Here is a 21776-nt window from a genome sequence, read left to right as displayed (position 1 = left end):
CTTTATTTTTAACGTTTCTGGTAGTAGAGGATGACAAATGGGCCACTCTAGGTACTGGAGTCATGTTTATGTTCAACATACACAGTGTTAGGCTATGGAAATCCAAGTTTTTTCATGCAGTGCTTTCGTTAAGTTCAAGATGTGGTGCTGGGGCGTCTGCCAGCCTTGGGAAGGTGTTCTCTTCTTGCCTTGCACTCCTTGTGACCACCAGTTAGCATGATAGCATTTTTTCCACATACAGAACAAAGGAAACTCATATAGTAAAGATTTTTATAAAAAGCTAAAGCAAACACTGTAGCTTTCAGAGATCATCAGGTTGGAAGAGCTATGAACTATTGACTCTTTGGGTGAAAAGAGGTAGGTCTCCTACCCTAGTTCTTGGTTTCTCTAATGCTTCTCTTCAGAGCCCTGATTTCTTTGGTGTACAAACTGCATTCAACCTGCTGCTTTGGACGTTTTCTTGAACTGCCCCCTTGTTATGTAATGCTAAAAATCAGCCCTACGTTGTTTTTCTTGGCTATGCAATTCCAGTCATAAGACTGGTTTATGTCTTGGAAAAAAAAAAAGGAAAGGGAATGGAAAAGCTTGGCAGACACTGAAGAAATCTGAAACATATTAGACAAAGTAAAGGTTCAGAAAAAAACAGTTGCTTGCCTCATAACAGTAACTCTCTTTATAAGGCAGTTTATAGCTAAGCAACAAAGCTGGGAGGAGGAGAGGCAAAGCCTGTTTCATAAACTATCGCAAAACCGCACATGTGGCCAAATCTGGTCCTGGCATGGCTCTCCCACTAGAGTGGAATGCTTCCACTTTGCATAAGAGAGGTGCTGGACTTACTAATTTCCTTTATCTTAAAAAAAATCTTTTTAAGATTCAAAAGGAAATATAGATTTCATTAACTTGTATTTGTTTAAAAAAAGAAAACCAATGGGTTATGTCAGGAGCAGCACAACAATGCTGCCACTCCATTTTTTTGACAGCTGTCCCTGGCTTCACCAGGCTTGGAGCACTCTGTGCTGCTCTTGTTCAGCTTTGTCACCGTCCAGCTGGTGTACTTCACAATACTACTCAGCATCAACAGGCTGCAATGGCTTCATCTATTATTCTTTTCTTGATTTCATCTCCATCTGTCCAGGACCCCTCCTTTCCCTCCTGCTCAGTTTGGTGCTTCGTTTCTAACATAGGGCTAATGGACAGGGTGCAGTGATGATCTAGAATAACAGTAGCCCTCAAAGTGAACTATTATCCTGTGTTATATTACTGCTCCTCTGCCTAAGCACAGAGATTTCAGATGTAAAGCATTTGCTGTGCAGGGGAGTGAACGAAATAGCTTTTCCTCCAGACCCAGCAAGAACCCCCGATTTGCCTTCCATTTTTGTCTAAGGAACAAGGTCAGCACAGCACTCTCCAGCTCTCTGAAGGTCAGATGACATTCATGATATCAGACAGCCAAACATGCAAATGAGAGAAGGGAAACAAATATGGCTCAGGAACTGAATGACTTCAAGTGCTTATTTCCCAGAAAAATGCGTAATCTGTCATCAGATATTGGTCTAGCACTAGCAGAACTTACAGCTCCCTCAGAATTCAACCCAAATGGTTGATGTTCCACTGCCAGAACAAGAAAGGTGGTCCATCTTTGTGTAATGGAGTTGACCCTGGGAAGAGGCATGCTGACATTCCTGTGAACCTGATTAAAAGGTTGTCAGAGGATGAAACACTGTCACTGTTACGAGTTGAGCTTAAAAAAAAAAAAAAAAGGTTTCTCTGTGTCTGTTGGCAAGGGGAAGAGCACAAGCCCAGGCAAGGTGACCATGTTGCATGGAGCAGCAACCACTTTCCTGTCACCGGACACCATAGTGTCAATCTTTAAAGAAGACATCGGAGCCTGTCCTGGCTGTTTTCCTTGAGTTAGTCTGCAGCACAGGCCCAGAGTGTTTACAGCAGAGACTGCAGTAATCCATAAATTCCTCACACCAAGACCACAAGAGAACAATTGACTTTTTTTCAGGAGATGTCCCACAGCATTTTGTTGGAAAGCTACATGTCCAGCAAAGGCAAGAGTGATTTTAAAGGGGAGATCGTATGTTGGTCAGGCTGCCTCTGCTGGCATGTGGCGTTCTACCACGTAAATGGTGGGTTGGTGAGATGTTGCATTGCACATTTAACCGTGACCTTTGGCAGTAAGGAAACAGTGGAAGTGCTCAGTGGAGCTGTAATGTCCCAGGACATAGTTCCTGATAAACAAACAAACTAAGTGCCTTCTCTGAAACCCTGCTGCCTTTCTGCTGAGCTTAGGGGATTCAGCATAAAGAGAGATTCGGCTTCGTGCAGTGGGGGAGCTCAGAGTGACGCAGCACATCTTTCCCTTGCTCACCCCAGTGATAGCTGACTGTCCTCCTGCTGAAAAGAAAACTATGGCTCTGCACAGCTGCATGGGAACAACTCTGAAGATAAAACTAACATGTCAGTGTTTTTTGGCCACCTATAAACCCGCCTGCACCTGCGGATGAAAAATAAACATGCCTTTTAGTCTAGCAGCATGCACTGAATTGCCTTTGAAGAGCATTGAGAGCCTTAAAAGGCAACAAACTATCTCTGTATTTCTTCCGTGGGCTCCTTGAGCTTGCCGTGGCCGATTCTTGCTCTTGCTTACACCGCTGAACTTACTGCTGAATTTCATAACTAAAATAGATTGGGGCCTAGGTAAGAGCATAAGGTCAGCCCATAGCCCTGAAAAGGCCTTGTGCTTTTTCAAGTACTCCCCTTGTTGCCTTCTCAAATAATTTAAGAATAATTTAAGAATATTTCAAATCTCAAATAATTTAAGAATATTTCAAGATCGTGTGTCAGAGGTCTGCACAGGACTGATCTAACCCATGCGTGTTCTGCAGTGCACTCTGAGCATGGCCCAAAGCTATTTCAGGCAACTGCAAGAGAAACAAGGAGACAGGATGTTTCTGCTCCATGTGCACGCACAGCCCTGGTTGACCATGGCAACGCTCAGCACAGGCTGCCAAAAGCAAGGAGGCTTTCTTTGGTTTGTTGCTAGTCTGTAAAGGGAGTCTTTAGGGGTGAGCCTTAAAGGGGTGAAACCTGATAGGCACAAGAGGAAAGAAGTAGGGTGGGATTAAAGTTTAATTTTAGACAGACTAAAATGAGGTGTTGAGTCTTCCCTGCTCTCTTGATTGTCAATGGAGAGGGTAGGACCCACCAAAGTGTAATTCAGCCTAATAGTTGTAGAGTTGTTTTTTTTTTTTAGGGTGGGCTGAGTTGTTATGGAATTGCCTTTCCTTGGCATTTGACAAGAGAGGGATGTCTACTTCACATGAAACAGCTACATTTTAAGGAGCTGAAGTTAGGCAAGATGACTGGAAGCCATGGCATCTGGTGTGACCTTGCATGGGAGGGACGGAGGGGGGAACATCGTGTCACAGGGAGAAGTTACTCATGCAGCAGGAACCACTACAGTATTTGCACGTGCGTTTCTGAGGCAGCAGGGGGGCTGCGAAGGGGAATGCTGACACAGCTGGAAATAGGGCAGCACTAGCAGGCAACAGCACGTGACTCTTGCTAATACTTGGTTCCCTGTCATTATGTTTCCAAAAATACACATTTGTGGCCACAGGAGGACTCCAAGGGTAGCAGTTAGGAGAGAGGCTAGCTTTATGGTTGGGCTTCTTCTGACTGGTCCAATAGCCCTTACAGGATGTGTTGTGTGTCCCCCAAACATGCTTTATTTGTTTTGAAAGGAGGCATCTGTAGAAGATTGTCAAATTTCCATTTTCTTCCTGAGGACCAAGGTCGTAGTGAGTTTTCTTGAGTCATCAGAGGATGAGGGCCCTGTCTGGCCCCAACCCTGGGCCAATGAACATGGCAGCTGCTGGCACTGCTGAAGGTCACTGGGGTAGAGCTGAAGGGCTTTTTGAGGGGCTGAGCATGCTTCCTTCAGCAACCATGCCAGTGCTGTCCCCATGGGAGTGTGAACAGGAAATTAAATGGAAAACAGATCCCAGTTCAGCATTACCTTAGAGGCAAGGAGTTACGTAGAAAGATGCAAGGGTCCTGTAGAAAGGACCTGGGCAGCTCCTCAGAGGAATGATTTACCTGGATTGTAGGCCCTTTCTGCAGGGGGGATCATGGGCTCAAAGCATGCTTGTGCATGTGTAAACATCGTAGCACAGATGCTTATTTAGTCCTACACTACCTGGAGCTTAGCGCTCTGAATGACCGATCACTGATGTTGCACGTGCACAGCATCCAGCCCTCTGTAGTGTAGATAATGCACTGGCTGGAGAGGCTGGGCAGACCCAGCTGTTATCTTAGCTAGTCTTATCTGCTTAGATACTGCTATCATAGCTTCTTGCTGTAACACCCACTAGAGTGGGGTCTAAACACATGGTCTTTAGTCAGTGTCTGTTTCCTCACAGTACCCTTGTGAGGCAAGGCAGAGCTGTTTTGCAGATGAGCAATGGAAGTGCACTGAAGGCTAAATAACTCATCCAAGGACACATAGGATGCCTGTGCCAGAATCTAGATCTTCAACTGTTTTGAGGGTAACTGGAAAATCTGAGTAGGTCATCCCATACCAACAAAATTGCAGGAATAAAGTAGAGATGAGGCAAGGTTCAGTTCTTCCATATTCAGCGTAAGACTTTGCTCACTTAAGGACATAATGCTTTATTCCAAACATACTGTGTCAACAGAAGCTCACAGATCATGATTAATTTAAAAAAATGCTTTTCTTGCATATTTGCAGAGTGTAGAGGGAAGGCTGGAAAATACAAACCCTCTGGAATGTCTTTTACTGTACACAGCAGTGCTGTTACTGAGCTGTGATAACTGCATAACATGCTGATTAGGGTAATGTCACTAAGGATGGAAAAAAAAACTTACAGGCACTCCCTGGATGCCCAGAAGGTGGTTGGACATCTGTGCATAGAAAAATTAGTAGTATTTTGTTTTTATATGCAGTATCTGGGTCTAGTATAAAATCCATTAAATCAACAGACATCTGTTCACTGAATTCATAGAGGTTTGAAGCAGGCTGCTAACACCAGAAAAAATAGCACTGATGAATTCTGTGGAAGAAAAAGGATTGTTGTTTTCTAGGTGGGGAAGTGGGGGTGGATAGTGAAAGACGAGCAAGTGGGGATGCGTACCTTGGGGTAATAGGGTAATAGGGGACTTCAAGGAACAGAATACATCATGGAGGAAACTACTACCACTTAGGTGACACAGCAGGAGGAATCTATAGCTCTGCGACTTTCTAGGATTTTTTTTTTCCTTTCATGCCTCACCTTATTAATAGTTAAAATGAATATGAATGTGTTCTTTATCAGTAAAGCTGATAGAGAGAAGTATAGGCTGGGAAATGATATGAAACAGTGATTCTCTCAGCCCCCTATTGTTTTCTTAAAAGAATCTTTTTTTTTTTTTTCCACTTTTAGAAGTTGGCATTTCATAGAGTTCGTGGGGAAAAAGAGACCAAATAATTTGAAATGGTAACCAAATTTGAAAGATGAGATTTGGAGGAAAATCATCCTCAGTGTTTCAAAAATAGGATATGTTTTATTGTGTCCAATGTACACATGCAATGGCTGTTTCTTTGTTGTGCACAGACATCAAAGCATGTATGAGTTTCCATAAATTGCAGCAGTAAAGTCAATTCAGATAGAGAGACATGCTAATTCTTGATCGATTCCAACTGCCAGTATATCTGTGAGTTCATATTTCAATTAAATTGAATTGTATCTTGGCTTCCACTTAAAGGTTATGAAAAAGGGGAAGAAGCATAGCGGAATTATGTATACATGATATTTTCTTTATGGCACCCATCAGTACCAGGCTAATTTTAGGAGGTGGGGTAGAATTCTGTTTCTGCTTTCATTTAGTTAGTGAAACGTTAAATCCTTGCTGAGGTCAGCAGAAGTAGCACATGCTAGATGTTTGAGAAGGAGGCATCTGGGATGATGACTTAGATCACGCACCAAAAGCTTGAAATTCTTATAGCAACGACACTGGAAAATAGGGTCATTGTTTAAAAGAAAAATCCCTTAGTTCAGAAGAAATAGTTTAAATCACATGAAGGAGAAAGAATCCAAACTTGAACTAATTTCTCCCTGATTATAAGCTACGTAAAGGAAAAAAATGTTGATGATGTTGGCAGAGCTTGCAGTGTCAGTGCACTGCTCACTTCATTCCACTGGAACTAATGGGAGTGGGAAAAGTGGTTGCTGTGTGGAGTTGCAGTGCCTTGTTACAGGTGGGTATTCTGTCCTGGGAGCAGATCCAGTGGGGGACTTCCCTCAGAGTCCAGCTAGTTCTGTCAGTCCTTCATCCTAACCACTAAAAGTTCACTGCTTGCCATGACGGTCTAGGAATATAGATTGTAAAGAATTGAAGTGAAAAGTTTTTGTCTCAAGGTGACTTAAAGCTTTTTTATTCTTTCTCTAGATGTACAGGGGCTTCCAAATAATGCCTCATGTTCAGTATATCTACACAGAAGCATCTGAGAGTCTTTGTGGAGTGAAGCTGGAGGTCAACAAGTACCAGTATCTGATTACAGGTAAAAGACAATGTGCTTCATAATGAAAACATCGTCCATTCTATACATACAGCTGCTAAGGATATGGCAGTTGCCAAGCCTTGCTTCTTGCGAAGGTGTCAATTCACTTAGTTTTGCACTGTTGTTCTTGACAGTATTACTCACCTGCATGTTGCTGCTGGTGCTTACAGCTGACACAACACTCCTAACATGCAGAAGTGCTGTAATCTTGCTGGCCAGCGATTCCTGAGCCAGTTCATAAAAAAGAAAGCAGTTGCTGAACAGCGGCTGAAGCCAAACATATTGAGAGCATTAGTGGTCTCAGGAAACGAGCATAGCGCTTGAGCTGTGAAGTGCTAACTTGTGACCATGTCTCTGTTTTCAAGGCCGCGTGTACGAAGGGAAGGTTTACACTGGCCTGTGCAATTGGTATGAGAAGTGGGACCGGCTGACTCTGTCCCAGCGTAAAGGACTCAATCACCGTTACCACCTGGGCTGTGGATGCAAGGTATGTTGTGTTTCCTAGTTAGGTGGTACTAAGACATTAGAACCCTACAATTCTGTTCACCCTGGCTGCTGATACCAATGATGTCAGTGAACAGCCAGGAAAGAAAATGGAGGACAACAGTTTTTGCAGGGAAAACAGAACAGCTTAGCTTTAGTTGATAGCAGAGAAGAGAGAATCAAATAAAGATGCAGTGTCTATGCCTTTGTAATTCTCTGTTGGAGTTAATTGGTGTTGGAGAAGCCTTTTAGAATCCAAGCAAAATCATTTGCAGATGACTGAAATCAGGTACCAAAGTCTTGGCAAGATAGGGACAGCTTTTTTTTTTTCTCGTGCAAACAATTTGAATAGTTTGAAACTCACATCCTAGCAATGGCACAAAGATTTTGTTCATGAACAAAAAACCCAGACCTGCAAAAACATAAACATAAGCTCGACTTTCCTTCACCTGAGAAGGCCCTTTGACTTTGGAGTTACCTGCATGTGTGAAGTTAAGCACATGCTTATGTGCTTACTAAACTGAGGCTGAATTTTGAGTTAGTAACTAAGGTTCTAGGGAGAGGAATTTTGAAATCCCTGTTTCTAGTAAAAAGGCTTTTTATATAATGTTGTTGTTCCATGTCACCTTACCTGTTTGCTCTTTATAATTACAGATCAGGCCCTGCTACTATTTGCCCTGCTTTGCCACCTCCAAGAATGAGTGTATTTGGACAGACATGCTCTCCAACTTCGGCCACTCAGGATATCAAGCGAAGCACTATGCCTGCATCCAGAGGGTAGAAGGTTACTGCAGCTGGTATAGAGGATGGGCACCTCCAGATAAAACGATCATCAATGCCACAGATCCCTGAGTGCATTATCCCTTCCTTATCTCCCCTCTCCCTTACTTGTGGCTGATCTTCCTTTGGACACTAACTCTTACCAGATCATGATGATGACAATGAAATTAGTGCCTGTTTTCTTGCAAATTTTAGCACTTCGAACACTTATGGAAAAAAAAAAGAAAAAAAAAAGAAAAAAGAAAAAAAAAGGAAAAAAAAGTCTGTGCTACCTTACTGAATTTGTTGTAATCACCTTTTCCATTTTTGATACCACTCATTTTGATCAGATGACATTTGGGAGCTTACTTTTGCACACCAGAGGGAAAAATGGAAGAAAAAAAAAAGATGGAGCTCTTGCTCTCTTACATGTATCATTAGCTGTAGCAATATAATCTCTATTTTTTTAGGAAAACAAAAATCTAAAAACTATGCCAATTAGGCACTGTATTCTTCTATGTGCTGGCTTCCCCTCACCCCCTTCTCATGCACTAAGTGCTGAAAATATGTAGACAAATCTATTTGAAGGAAAACAGGTTTAATTAATCAGATTGGCAAATGAAACAAACCTAAAAGAAACCCAACCTCAACCTTGGAAAAAATAATGTCCAAAAGAAATCCTCCTCTGTGGGAGAGATTGGCAATGTGATTGACTCCCGCAGTGGGAGAATTTACCTGGTGTGTCTGACCACATCATCTGGTAAAAGCATTGCTGACTGATTGTCCTAGCTAATTCAGTCACAGTGTGAATGTAACAGCACATTTAAAGTTCTGGCTTTCCACAGAACAAAGGAGAGAGTATTTCGTCTTTTCATTGTTTAAAAAACAAAAGCCACATCCCCTGTGTTCAGGGAGGTACATCCATCTGCAGGAGAGCAGATGAAGTGCTGTGCCATCCTGTTTTGAGCAGCATTGGTCCCTGAGATCTTTGCAGCTTTGCTTCAACAGGCAAAACAGCTTGTAAACACCTTAAACTAAACAGATACGAAAATACCAACTGTAAATCAATCACATGAGAGAGGGAAAGGGGAGACTTGCTAGAGCTCTTACTATAAAAAAAAATCTATTGCCAAAATAGTGTTTTGCTGAACTAAGATGTATATACACATAATGACATAAGCTATTTTTGACAGGACGTGGACTTTTTTGGTGTTGTAAACAAAAGAATGGTTTGATTGTGTTTTAAAGACAGAAATATTGACATTCCGAGTCAGTGAGTTGTTTTTAAGATATTGAAGCTCCAGTGTATCTGCAGTAGTGGCTACAGTCATTGTTTCCTCTGTACCCTAGCACCACGGTTCCTCCCCTGCAGCTATACTAGGCACATTTGTTTATATAGTGGAAGGAAGTGTGTGTGGGAGCTAGGCAAGGAAAAGTGGTCTTCTAATAAGTGCTGGCTGGGATCATAAAATTTCAGCTGCCCAGAGGATTCCTTCTGTGTCAAGTGCTGTTTCCCCTCTAGGCACTGTTAAGCATAGCTCTGTGCATGTGCTCATTACTGTGTCCTGCAGTGATGTGGGAGGAGGAGCCTTACTGTCTTGTGCTTTGCTGTCGACTGGAGAAGTTTTTTTCGTTCTATTTTTTTTTATTAAGAAAACTATAATATAATTTTTCTTATCAAATAAAAGTATTTTAAGTTTTAATGATGGTGAAGAAGGGGCTCTGGCAAAATGGGTGACTGAGTTTTGGACGGGGAGGGCTTGGGCAGGGAGATTATGCTTAACTTCATTTTTGTATTATTATGATTATTTATCTTAAGTCTCCATATATCTTCAACTCATTCCACTTAGAAAGCAGAGCTGCCACCAGCAGGAAAAACTGCTGCAGTGATTCCAGCCTGGGGTAAAACAGCATGTTATAGTCAGTGACCTTCACAACTACGGGAGTTGTTTGGGGCCTCTTTGCTAAATGGGAAGGAATGGGTGTCTGAGGTGGGTCCTGATGAATTTTTGTGGTCGTTCTGTGCTACCAGAGCTCTGGCAGATGTACATGCCTTGAAATGTCCCATTCCCTAGATGAATTGTTGCAGCAAAAAGTTTGTAGCTTCATTTTTAAAATGAGCTTTAAAGGGCATTTTCAAAGAGTTAATGTAGGAGGCGCCTAGGTTTGCTGTGTATTTTTTTTTCCAGCGGCTCTGAGTGGCAATACAGAACAAAACACACTGCGAGTCTGTTGGATTTTCCTGTGATTCAGGCTTGGAACACTTTCCAAAAATCCTCTTCCCTGTGACTACTCCTATATTATAGGTTGGAGATGAGAGGGAGAGTAGGGCGCTTCACAGCACCCATCATAGGATCGCGTGGTGGGTCAAGGATGTTGCCCCTTTTGGCAGAACATGGGACTTGGCTTTGGACGCAGGGGGGCAATCTCTGTTTGAGCTGTGCACTGCTGACAAAATCTCAGAGGGTCACCAAGGGCAGAGTGGAGCCAGCCTCACCAGTGGTGATGGTTCCACCCTCACTGTCTGCATCGTGTGGAGTCGGCATCGCTGGAGATGGTCCTCCTCAAGCTCAAGGCGACTTTGCCAAGCGGACGTCTCTTTGAGCTGCAGCCACTTTTCACTGGCTTCGGAGGCTAAGTGAGAGTGCCCCCCAATGCAGTGAAGTGTCGATTTGAATTTTCATTTAATTGCAGCTCTGCATATTTTACCTGTCACTGATTCATTTAGCTAGCTGAGACATCACAGTATTGCACTCAAATTATTGTGAAAATATTTGCATTCTAATGCTATGAGGACTTATGTCCCTAAGTAGGATATAATGTAGCTATGTGCTTTGTAAACAGCAAAACAGCAACCACATTACCAGAAAATGAAGTGAATACCCATTTTATATTGTAGACGGTAAAATATTTCTGAGATGCAGATAGCTAGACCGGCAAGGGTGGGGGTTTGGTACCAAATCTCTTCCTTTGCTGTGTAAAGAAACAGTTCTTAAGGCTTTTAAAAATGTGGAGCCAAAAGGAGGGGGAAGAATCCAGTAAAAATACATTTCTTTTGGGAAGCTTCTTAATTATGTTTCTGTGCATACTATCAGGGACATGTATTTCTTGGGCTAAATTTTAGCTTGTTCTTGCATTAAGAACCTGACCGAAGGTTCCCTTGAAGCAGGAGGGAGCCATTAAATGGATTGAAAAGGCTCTAAATCAGACTCAAAGACTTCTTCCTTTTCTGTCTACTCTCTCCTTTCTCCTGTCCTGCTAAGTCACTTCTGCTTGCCAATGGACAAAACTCTCCCTCATTAGAACAGGCCATGCAGGATGTGGGCATGCCAGGGATGGGGATGTGAGGAGGCAGGTATGACATTCTCCCCAAAATATTAGGCTCTGGAACATACAATGGCTTGCAGCAGCACACATCACCTCTCCCATGCTTCTCACTTCACCCTGAAACCAAAGGTTAGCGGGAACTATCAATGGCACATCTCATGTGAACATGTCCTTTGGGCATGTACAAGAGGAGGCTTTATTTTCCCTCCCTATACTTCACGTACATTAGCACTGTTATAAGTACTTTTAAAAGGGCATAGGTCATTTCTGGCTGTTGCCTTTTGTTTTCTTATTTATAGACAATTTACTTATTTGCTTGAGAGTGCTTTCCCCTTTAGAATCACAATATATATATATATATGTATATATATAAAGGTTGGGAATGATTGGATTCAAGTTTTCCTTTTCCAAAATGGTAGAGAGCAGGAGAAGATCTGTGCTTGGAGTACACTGAATAAAGTTCTCCTGGAATTGCTGAGACATAGTGCTCCCCCCTCTGTGGGAGGCTTCCCCCTCCCTTTCATGCAACAAAACCACAATTTTAGGCCTAAACTCCTGTTTTGAAAAGCTGCAAGATCCTTTAGATAGGACTGTTTGAAAACCTAAACGTATCACCAGATCCCATTCATACTGGCTGGAGCAAAGTGCTACCTCAGGGTGATTGATGGCAAACACACTGGTGTTTTTCACAGTAAGGACTCTTGAAGTAAAAGCCTCGATGGGAACAAGCCTCCATTCTTTCAGAAGTCTTTGAAAAAAATATTTATAATGTCTTTTCTGGCTTAGAAGGAAGGGCAGGACAAAATTTTTGCAAAACCTTTTTTTTTTTTTTTTTTGGAATAAGTATCTTTTGGAGCTACCAGTCTTCACAAAAAGCTTAACAACCCACTAAATGCTGCTGCTTTGCCTGTACTGGTTTCTCATTCTTTCTGACAAAGTCTTTCCTTCATAGAGCCACTCTGCTGTTCCTGATAGTCATGGAAATTTGGGGAAAGAACCAAACCTGCGTGAAAAATCTTGTCCAGAAGGAATGTATTTGTTGCTAAATTTTCTAGCACTGTTTACAGTTTTCCTCCATGTTATTTATAAATTTTATATTCAGTGAATGTATATTGTCTTTTAAGGTAATGTTGCATAATGTTCACTTTTTATAGTGTCCTTTTATTCTAAACAGTAAAGTGGTTTTATTTCTATCACAGACATTCTGTCTCTGCTTCACTTATGTTAGTTTCTGTCCTCTTCAAATGTACACAAATGGATTTGCAAGTGGATTTATTCATTTCCTTCCCTTTCTTGATACCGTTTATTGGGCCCAAAGCAGACATTCCACCTCTGGCAATTCTTGCTCTTTGGCAAAGACGACATCCAGTAGTCCCTCCCTCTTTCTAAGAGTTTGATCACTTGAAGGCTTGTTATTGGGGTCATAAGCCCAGGAGAGGTGAAAAATTCTTTTTGAAGTTAACGTATACCACTTGTTAATTGGCCATAGGGGGTCAGTATGGAGCAAGGCAGTCATTATGGTTAAGTCATGTAGCACCACCAGTAGGGCCTTAGACGAATAGTTGCCAGATTTGCTTTTATTTGTAGTAAACAGGGGGAACGGTCAAAAGGTACATGCCCATAACAAAGAAAATGGAGATTCATCGTTTGGATCTTTTCTGCTGTGAAATGTCAGAGCCTTGCATCCTTTATGCTTAAGGCTGGGTAAAAATGCCCTGTTGAAATGAGAAGGAAGCTTCAGAGAAAGCATTTTCAACTAAATTAAAATGCTCACAAATATGGGCCTCCAAAACAGCTGTTAGAAATTTCCTTTATGTCACTTTTACTTTAGGAAAATCACCATTCTCCACAAGGAGGAAAGAATGAACCAGACGTCTATATCTGTTCTGTGTTTCATCCAAAGGTTTAGAAAGTAAGCTTTGGAAAGTTTTAGACATAGAGGGATGAGAGTCTCTTATGTGAGAATTTCATTGCTTGAAGTATGTCACATTGCAAAGAAGTAACACCAGAACTCTAGTTGTTAACATTCCAGGGGGGTCAGCCACCAAAGTGCCAGTGCTAATTGGAATAGCTTGAAAAAAATCTCCAGGAAAGGAAAGAAAAGACTGGGGAGGGGATATCATTATGATTCCTGATACACTGAGAAGCTGATGCACAGTGGGCAAGTTTCACAAGCATTTGATGGAGTGATGGCTGCAAAACAGCTTGCTTGGCATAAGCACTTACACTCTCAGCCCCTTATACTCACTCATCCTATCAGCCCAGGATACTGTGAAGATGCATCTAGAAAGATCTTAGGAAGTTACACAGACTCATTTGCCCCAGGCTGAAGAGAAGGGCAGACCCCCCACCTGGGAAGGGCAGGTCTTAATTTGCCCAAGTGGATTGTTGCCTGTGTAAATGTTTGGAAAGTGACTGATTTAAATCAGATTACTAAAGCTTGCATGTCAACAATAGTGTGTGTTCAGATGAGATTATCTACAGTTTAAAAAGGTTCCTGTATTCTTTAGGAAGTAAGCAATAGCATCTGCAAGTAGGCGATAAGTTATAAAGATGACAAATACATGAAATTAAGATCAGTGCTTTGCTAAACCAAACTACTATACCAGTAATAAATGTGTTTACATGCGGAGGAGTCAGATTTCCAGAAATAAAAATAATGCTAAATTGCCAAGTAACATATTTGTAATGAAAAGCCTAATCAAATCTTCCAAAAATACCATTCCTGAAGTGATAGTCAGCCAAAGTCAAAACTGTCCTGAGGCATTACTCATATCACAAATCCCTCTTTATAAATCAGTGGTGATTAAATGCAACAGGATTTAAGAACTAATTTTTCTTAAAAAATCTATAACCAACTCTTGCTCAATGTATAAGGACCATGCATTTTTTTATTGGTCTTAAACACTAATACAGCTCTTACCACTGCATTACTTGAGTGTTTCACAGTATGACTGTACTTACCTTCACGATATGCCTTTGAGGTATGGAAGTGCTGTTGTCCCCTCAGGACGGTTATAGGGAACAGAGAATTGGAACACAGAGCTAAAGCAAGGACATTTCAAGGTGTTCAGGTAGCTAGTGTGCACCAGTGTGATCTTTTACAAGAATCTAAATGAGGTTTCTTTTAGCATTTTGAAGCTCCCCCTCGGCACCAATTTCTGCCATCAGGTGCCCACACCCTATTACACATTGTGGTTGGCCCACAGCATAGCAAGGAATCTGTGGGAATGGAAGGATTTGAATGTTTTCTAGCTCCAGTTTGACATTGCAACACCCTCAACCTGCAGGCTCTAAACCCCACTTGAGTTCTCAATCAAAGGGAAATAAACTCAGCCATCTGGTGCCTTGCACATGGGGTCGTGGTTCACAAACAGAGGGTCTCAAGAAAACTCCAGCCAGGTAAAAAGAGCCACTAATTGACCAATGTAAGTTGGGAGGAAAAATTTGCCAATAACTAGTCATCCTTGTAACCCAAAGGAAACGAGACATCAACAGTTTTAAATAAAGCCACTCAGCCATATTCTCCAGGACCAAAGCCAAATGCAGCAGGCACTTGTGCGTACCTCTTTGGAAGGTGCCCTAAGATGTTGGGACAGTGTCCAGTAGCCACGCAGAACACAGGATATTTAGGTGTTGACAGGAAGACTAGAGCCCCAGAGCCACTGGGCAAAGGAAACATTACAAGCTGAAACAACTTCTTTTATGAGAAGTCCAATTTTCTCAGAGTACCTAGTCAGGCTGATAAACATTTCATGGATGGCAGTGACATGACAGGCCAAGCAAACTGATGTTGTGAAACAAACATCTCTTTCTGCCCACGTCCCAAATCTTCAACGTATCATAAAAAACTCACGTTCATTGCTTCTCCCCCACCCATGCTAGAGTCAGAAGAAAGCACAGGTACTCACCATCTGCTTATGGCTTGGGAAGAACGTTTGCTCCACAAGGGGGAATTTCTCAGGACCCAGTGAGTTGAAGATTTTAATGAGCTGAGAAAACTTGGGGTGGATAGAAGGGGAGAAAAAAAAACAAGACACAGTGGATGTCAGTGGCTTATTGTGTAACAGGTAAGTTCTTGCAAAACATTCAGATACTGGTGAAGGAGGTGAGAGAACTGAGAAGAGCAAATAGATTAAGTACTCGCTGTAATTACCCAGGGCCAAGCTGAACGGTATACACAAACCTTGGACTAAGAGGAGGGGTTCAAGAGCCAGAAGGGGATCAGTTTGGGTTTAGTTACAGATCTGCTATGAATAAGCTTTACTTTCCAAAGGTGGTTGGGGAAAGGGTGGGAGTCCCGTCTTGGCAGAGGATAGGGCTCAGAGGAGTGACCAGGCAGGAAATCAGTGCCACCACTCCTGAGCAGAGACTAAAGAAACCCAAGCTCTCCCTTACATCTTTGTCCCATGCCCAAAGCAAAGCAAGGCACCTTTACCCATTGTGCTGAAGGGAAGGAGAATTGCTAGGGGAGAAGGGTGACTAGAGGAAAACCTGCTTTGATTGCTAGACCAAGGAAGCACAAGCTAATCATAAGCTAATCATAACTCCTATTTATTATGAGCTGAGGGTCTCCCAACATCCACCCAAGCAGGGCAGGAGAAAGGGGAGATCATCTGCTCCTCACTGCCCATTGACATGTCTCATGTTGCCGTTGCCCCAGCCTGTCAGCATGAACATCATGATTATCACCACTGTTACAAACTGTTTATCAGTCAGGCTTGTGCCCACACAGACCTAAAGCCCCCCGTGACAGGAGTGAGTTTTGATTTCTGGTTATGTTCCAAAACCCCAACAGAAGTGTAGCATAGTGAGATCCTGCTCCAGTTTGGCCATCTGTGAACTTCCAGACTATTCCATAGTTCCTGCAGCCTCCCTACATAACCTGTCATTGGTCAGATGGAAAAAAAAAAAAAAAAAAAACACAAAAACAAAACAACCAAACCTCTGTCTAAGACAGAACCTTGATACCCTGAGATACCATGGTATGAAAAGTTACCAAAACAGAGTTAGTATATAAAAGAGAGTATGAGGTGGCATATATGACAGAAACCTTCCATTAGATTCTTCAGTCACACATCTAGCTATCCCCCTTCCCCTCTGAAGAGGCAGAGCCCTATTATCATGGTCAAGGCAGAACCAGCAGTGCTGCTGGTGAAGACCAGCAGCCTTGAAGAAGGGGAAACAGAGCTGCATACTGCAGCTCGATTATTTTCGTGAATGTTGAGCGAACAAAGTGGTTGGGATTGGTCCAAAGCAGTGAGAATCAAGGCTCCTGCTGAGCTGGGAGACATAGCTGAACTCACTCCACATTGATGTCTTATTTGCAAAATGATTTAGAAACTGAATCAAGCTTCCAAGTCCTCTGAAATTTGGTAAGATTGAGTTAAATTAACAAAAGGCCTCCAGTCTGGGCCAACTCTCACTGTAAGTCCTTACCAGAAGTTCCTTCAAGTTCCCCAGTAAAGGTAGGAATGCAGTCATCTTGCAGGTGATCTTTGTATCACCTGAGGACATCTGGGGAAAGGAAAGAAAGCTTCCTTTTGTCCCAGTAGTATGGGCTGCATAATCTTACATGCTCTGAGCACTTCTGAGGAATGACTGAAGGCAGCAAATGTACCACACTGCAACCTCAAGGTTACGCTGCAGATAAAGTGAGAGCTACTGAGAAGAGATTTCATTGAGTATTCCGTGTTAGGGCTCCTGTCCCATTTCCTGGGCTGGTCTAAGCAAAAGCATTTCTGTGCAAGAAATTGAAGCTTGACTCGGTGGGTAATAAGAAATACCCCTTTGGGAGGTTAAGGGGTGATATGTGTGTGAAAAAAAATGCAGCCAGAACGCAAAAAAAAAAAAAAAATTGGCTGCAGGGTGCATGCCAGACCCAGGCTACATGTTGAAGGGGCAGCTGCCAGCACATTTGCAAACAAATGTGAAGAATCCTGTTGCTAATCTCGCAGGTCAAAATGTGGCATTTAAGAAAACCCAGGAATTATCAAGAGCTGGCATATCCCTTCACTAACACCACCACCCCCTCACTTGCATCAGTAGATAAGAGAAAAACTCCCTGTGTAGAATAATTATTGTTGGCAAGAAGGGTATTTATGTTGGGGAAGGAGGACAGCTTGCTTCTCTTAACTATTTGTGCTAGTTCTGCACATCCTAGAGAAGAAAAACAAAGCCCTGTTTTGACTAGCAAAGTGAGCAAACAGGACTTAAAATTTAAGCAGAATGAGGCAGAGACAAGGAGAAGGAGAAAAACACCCAGGCTGAGAGCAGCACATGTCCCTTGCTGCATGTGCACGCAGCCCTTGGTAAACCACGGACACTGTGACGTTGGGGTGACATCCGTGTTACTCTAGGAAAACAGCTCAATCAAAGTAACTGGAACAATGGCACAGCATTCCAACTTGTACCTTAGGCTTTCTATCGAAGCACACAGCTCTTTGTTGCTGAAATGGCAGGCATTTCAGATGGACAGGTGAGAGCTTCAGCCACCTGGGAGCTTCCTCATTGGACCAATGTAAAAATGTTCTGATCATGGTATTGACCCTCATGGGTCAATTCTCTTCCTCCCTCCCTCCCTCCTTCTCTCCCTCCCTCCTTCTCTCCCTCCCTCCTCCCTCCTCCTTCCTTTCTTTCTTTCTTTCTTCTTTCTTTTCTTTCTTTCTTTCTTTCTTTCTTTCTTTCTTTCTTTCTTTCTTTCTTTCTTCTTTTCTCTTTCTTTTTCTTTCTTTCTTTCTTTCTTCCTTTCTTTCTTTCTTTCTTTTTTTTCTTTTTTCTTTCTTTTCTCTTTCTTTTTCTCTTTCTTTTTTCTTTCTTTCTTTTTTCTTTCTTTCTCTCTCTCTCTCTTTCTCTTTTCTCTTTTTTCTTTTCTTTTCTTTTCTTTTCTTTTCTTTTCTTTTCTTTTCTTTTCTTTTCTTTTCTTTTCTTTTCTTTTCTTTTCTTTTCTTTTCTTTCTTTCCTTTTCCTTTCCTTTCCTTTCCTTTCCTTTCCTTTCCTTTCCTTTCCTTTCCTTTCCTTTCCTTTCCTTTCCTTTCCTTTTCCTTTCTTTTCTTTCCTTTTCCTTTCTCTTCCTTTCTCTTCCTTTCTCTTCCTTTCTCTTCCTTTCTTTTCCTTTCTTTCCTTTCTTTCTCTTCCTTTCTTTTCCTTTCTTTTCCTTTCTCTTCTTTTCTCTTCTTTTCTGTTATTAGGGGCAGGATATTGGCAAAGAGACACCCATATTGAATGCTATGGAACCTCTCAGGTACCTGATAGCAGAGCTCAAGTCGCTACTCCCAGTGCATTTTAGATGGGTAGGAATGTTACAGTCAGCACCTCAGCTAGAGATAACTGCCCCTTCCACATTTTGGTGTCAATTCTTACTTTCTGTGGCTCCACTGGTTTTACTGAGATTGCATCCAGACTGCAGAGCAAGACACAGGGCAAGGCAACATGGCACAATCTGGGTTTGAGATACCTGGAACATGTAAGCAAGTGAAATGCCTTGCCTGGCTGCTAGGATATCAGAGTGACTTGCAGGGAATCTTTCCAGAGAAAAAAGATCCATTCAGAGCATCTCAAGTCCTTTTGTATTGTTTTAAAGTGTCTATCTAGGTCACCAGGGAGCCTCTATCTCTTGACAGTCCATAACGGTATAGCTGGCAGTTTCCTTTGACTATGTGGATGACTGTCTTTAAGACTTCTTATTACCTGCAGTCTCACAGATGCAAAAGTTGTCTTACAGTTATGGACATTTTTGCATGTAATATGAGTACTACTCTCAGCATTGTTCCCATTGTATTTTGTATTGTGACTTTTACAACAAATTTTCTTTTTTTAAAAGATTGAAGCACTATGTCTAGCATGTTTGTAGCATTATTTCTCAATAATTCTGTGATCATCTTAAAATGTAGATTGCGTAGATGTTTCTCAGCATGTGAAATCCCCCTGAATATGTCTGGTTTTCTTTCAGAAATGTCTATTTTAAACTGTGCTTGTGTTTAATGCAAATTTTAACCGTTGGAGAAATTTGTAGTACTGGAAACCTGGCAAATGTCATTAAAAAGTGGAGCTGCATGTTTGAGTAAACTCAAGCCCAAACTCAGCTGATTGTAATTACAGTTGCTGAGAAAACATCGTTGAAAATTGCCAAGGAAAAACAGTTTTCCTTCCATCCCCCTCCACAAAATCATAAACATTTCTATGAAATGGAACCATTTTTGGAAAAAAAAAAAAGGGAGAGTGAAAAGCACATTTTCCCAGGGGATTTCATTTCATTTCTTCATGTATCTCAACCATTTTGTGTGTCCAAAAAGTTTCCAATAATCTTTGTTAAGCAGATGCCTTATTTCAAGATGCCTGTTTTGCAATCAAAATGGAACATGCACTGAAATACTCTGTGCCTCTCTCTCACTTCCCAGCTATCACAAAATCTTCTGATTCTCCTGCCAGTGAGGCTTCCTGCCCTCAAATGCCCCAGTACAATCTCTACCAGAGCTAACTTCGACCTGATAAAATTTCAGCAGTGCCAAATGCCAGCTCAGATCCCATTTAGGTCTTAGATTACTTAGTGCATTACAATTATTTGTCTTTGGGGGTGATGTCTGTTGGGGAGCAATAGAAAAAGGAGGCACTCTGTAAACCTAAGTGTTTGCAAGTGGTTTCCTTGACTTTTCTTGGACAGTTGTGTGAGCCAGCTGTATTTTCCATGAGAAAAGCATGGCACAACCAGACCCTGAATATCTAGAGCTGAGTTACTGGCAGAGCCAATTTATCCCACACTGCCTTGCCAGCTCTGCTTTATTTTTATTTTTTTTCTCTCTCTTTTTTCCTCAGTGTGCTGAATTTGTTTGTTTTCTTTTATTTTAGACTCCTAAAAATAGGCCTGTTACATCTTGAGGTCCCTGCACACCATCACAAGCATAATTACAAGGCATCAGTTGAAAAATGTCAGCTAAACCCTGACAGACTCAAACCCCAAATGGGATGGAATAGACCACATGACTGTCTTCCTCAGCAAAAGCCAGCATAAGTGCAGAGGCTTTTTGTCTGGTCACTGGGTTCAACATGCTCATAGTGTGTCAGGCTAACTGTAGAAAACAATGCCAAAGGGTTGTACTGAACCTTCCACTGATCCCTCTCTTCCTCTCTTTTCCATTCCCAGCAACCCTCATCACTCAAATGACAACTGAGGGCAAATGTGCATCATGCACCTGTAGAGTGATGGAAAAATGAATTTTTTTTTTATTTTATTTTTTTCCAGGAGGAGAGGATCTGGGTTACCCGGGCATTGCTGCACTGCAATGTTTTTGGAAAAGACAGGACCCTATCTTTGGTCTCAGTGAAAACCCCAAATGTCATAAAAGGGCTGAAAACTGAGAAGGCTGTCTGTAACACTGGAACCTTTTTGGTAAAAGATGAGTTAATCCAACACTGCATAGTCATGGAAATAAATGTCTGAACCACTACAGACCTCAGCTGGATTTGAACTACAAATCAGCACACTGAAGGATATTTATTGCAAGGAAACAACAACCGAAAAAGTTGGTTGTTGACTCCACCCAAACTATATTTGTGCAATGAGTAGGGGGAATCCCTAAAAAATGTATCTTAAATATTCCATGGGGGGATATATTGGAAAGTGCTTTATCCTTGGCACATCCATATACCTTGTAGTTCCCTGCTTTACACCTAGAACAATGCGTCAACCCAACTCCCGTGAAAGAACTCTGGAGGCTGAGTTTGGTGCTCTATCAGTACCAGATATCTGCTTTGCAGCTTTGGCATGCAGTGGAGCTGGGTCATCACTTACCACCCAGGGCTTGCTGCAGAAGTTGTAGATAGAGTAGAGGGAGTTGACGGTGTGGATGCCACCATACTGGAGGCCGATGATGAGGCTGCGGAAGTCCTCTCCTAGCGCCATGCTGTAGGCATGCTGCCGGATCAGGACAAAATCAGGCTTGAAGGACCTGGAAGAGACATGGGGAGTGACATTTTACTTTCCACACTCAGCAGTACTTCCAGCCTCTCCCTGTTTCTTCTCCGCCTTTCTCCTTTTATTTTCATTAACACATGTTACTCGTCTTTGGGCCTCTCCTCATGTGTTGCTTGCGTTAGAAGGTAAGAAAACAAACAAAAAAAACCATAGTCATTAAAAAAAAAGAAGGAAAATTCCAACATAGTTGCAAGTATGAGAGTGTAGAAAGAGGCCAAACAGATTTTCTACAGTTTCCATGTCACTGAGGCATGCACAAGAACAAGACACACGTGGAAGCCAAGGGTCATAAATTCACTGGTGGGGGGATTCTCTTTTCTTTCAGAAAGCTTGGCTGTATTTGGCAAGCTCATTGCAATGTGCTACGCAGATGAGGGAGCAAATTTGTTTCCTGATGATTGAACTCGATATTGAAGCAATGCCCAGTGGGTGGGAAGATCATGAGGGATTTCAAAAAGCTATCGTACACATCCATGCATTTACATACATTCCCCCTTTAATCAGTTTACTACATACGCAGCACATCCCAGGCTCTTATGGCTATGAGTCAACAAATAAAGGACAGGCATGGTAATGTAATTAATCAAATGAGCAGAGCCCCTCATCCAGCTCTGTGACTCATGGCATGGACTTCCAGAATATTATTTAGCAAGACTGGAGCCGGGA

General features: G+C 42.1%; 2 protein-coding genes across 2 annotated transcripts in view; one reads left to right on the top strand and one right to left on the bottom strand.

Annotated features, from left to right (window-relative positions):
• The window catches only part of TIMP3 (TIMP metallopeptidase inhibitor 3), a 37383-nt gene extending 25044 nt beyond the window's left edge, over positions 1-12339 (top strand). Inside the window, exons 3-5 of the mRNA XM_035569234.2 lie at positions 6457-6568; positions 6934-7055; positions 7706-12339. Coding sequence (XP_035425127.1) covers positions 6457-6568; positions 6934-7055; positions 7706-7903 — 432 coding nt within the window. The 3' untranslated portion in view covers positions 7904-12339. The remainder of the gene's footprint in view (positions 1-6456; positions 6569-6933; positions 7056-7705) is intronic.
• The window catches only part of LOC118259586 (synapsin-3-like), a 47405-nt gene continuing 37555 nt past the window's right edge, over positions 11927-21776 (bottom strand). Inside the window, 3 exon segments of the mRNA XM_035569233.2 lie at positions 11927-12852; positions 15049-15138; positions 20928-21084. Of these exon segments, the coding sequence (XP_035425126.1) occupies positions 12832-12852; positions 15049-15138; positions 20928-21084 (268 nt within the window). The 3' untranslated portion in view covers positions 11927-12831.

The sequence above is a fragment of the Cygnus atratus genome, chromosome 1 (genome assembly GCF_013377495.2).
Source record: "Cygnus atratus isolate AKBS03 ecotype Queensland, Australia chromosome 1, CAtr_DNAZoo_HiC_assembly, whole genome shotgun sequence".
In the NCBI taxonomy this organism is placed as follows: Eukaryota; Metazoa; Chordata; class Aves; order Anseriformes; family Anatidae; genus Cygnus; species Cygnus atratus.
This window is presented reverse-complemented; position numbering and strand designations above follow the sequence as displayed.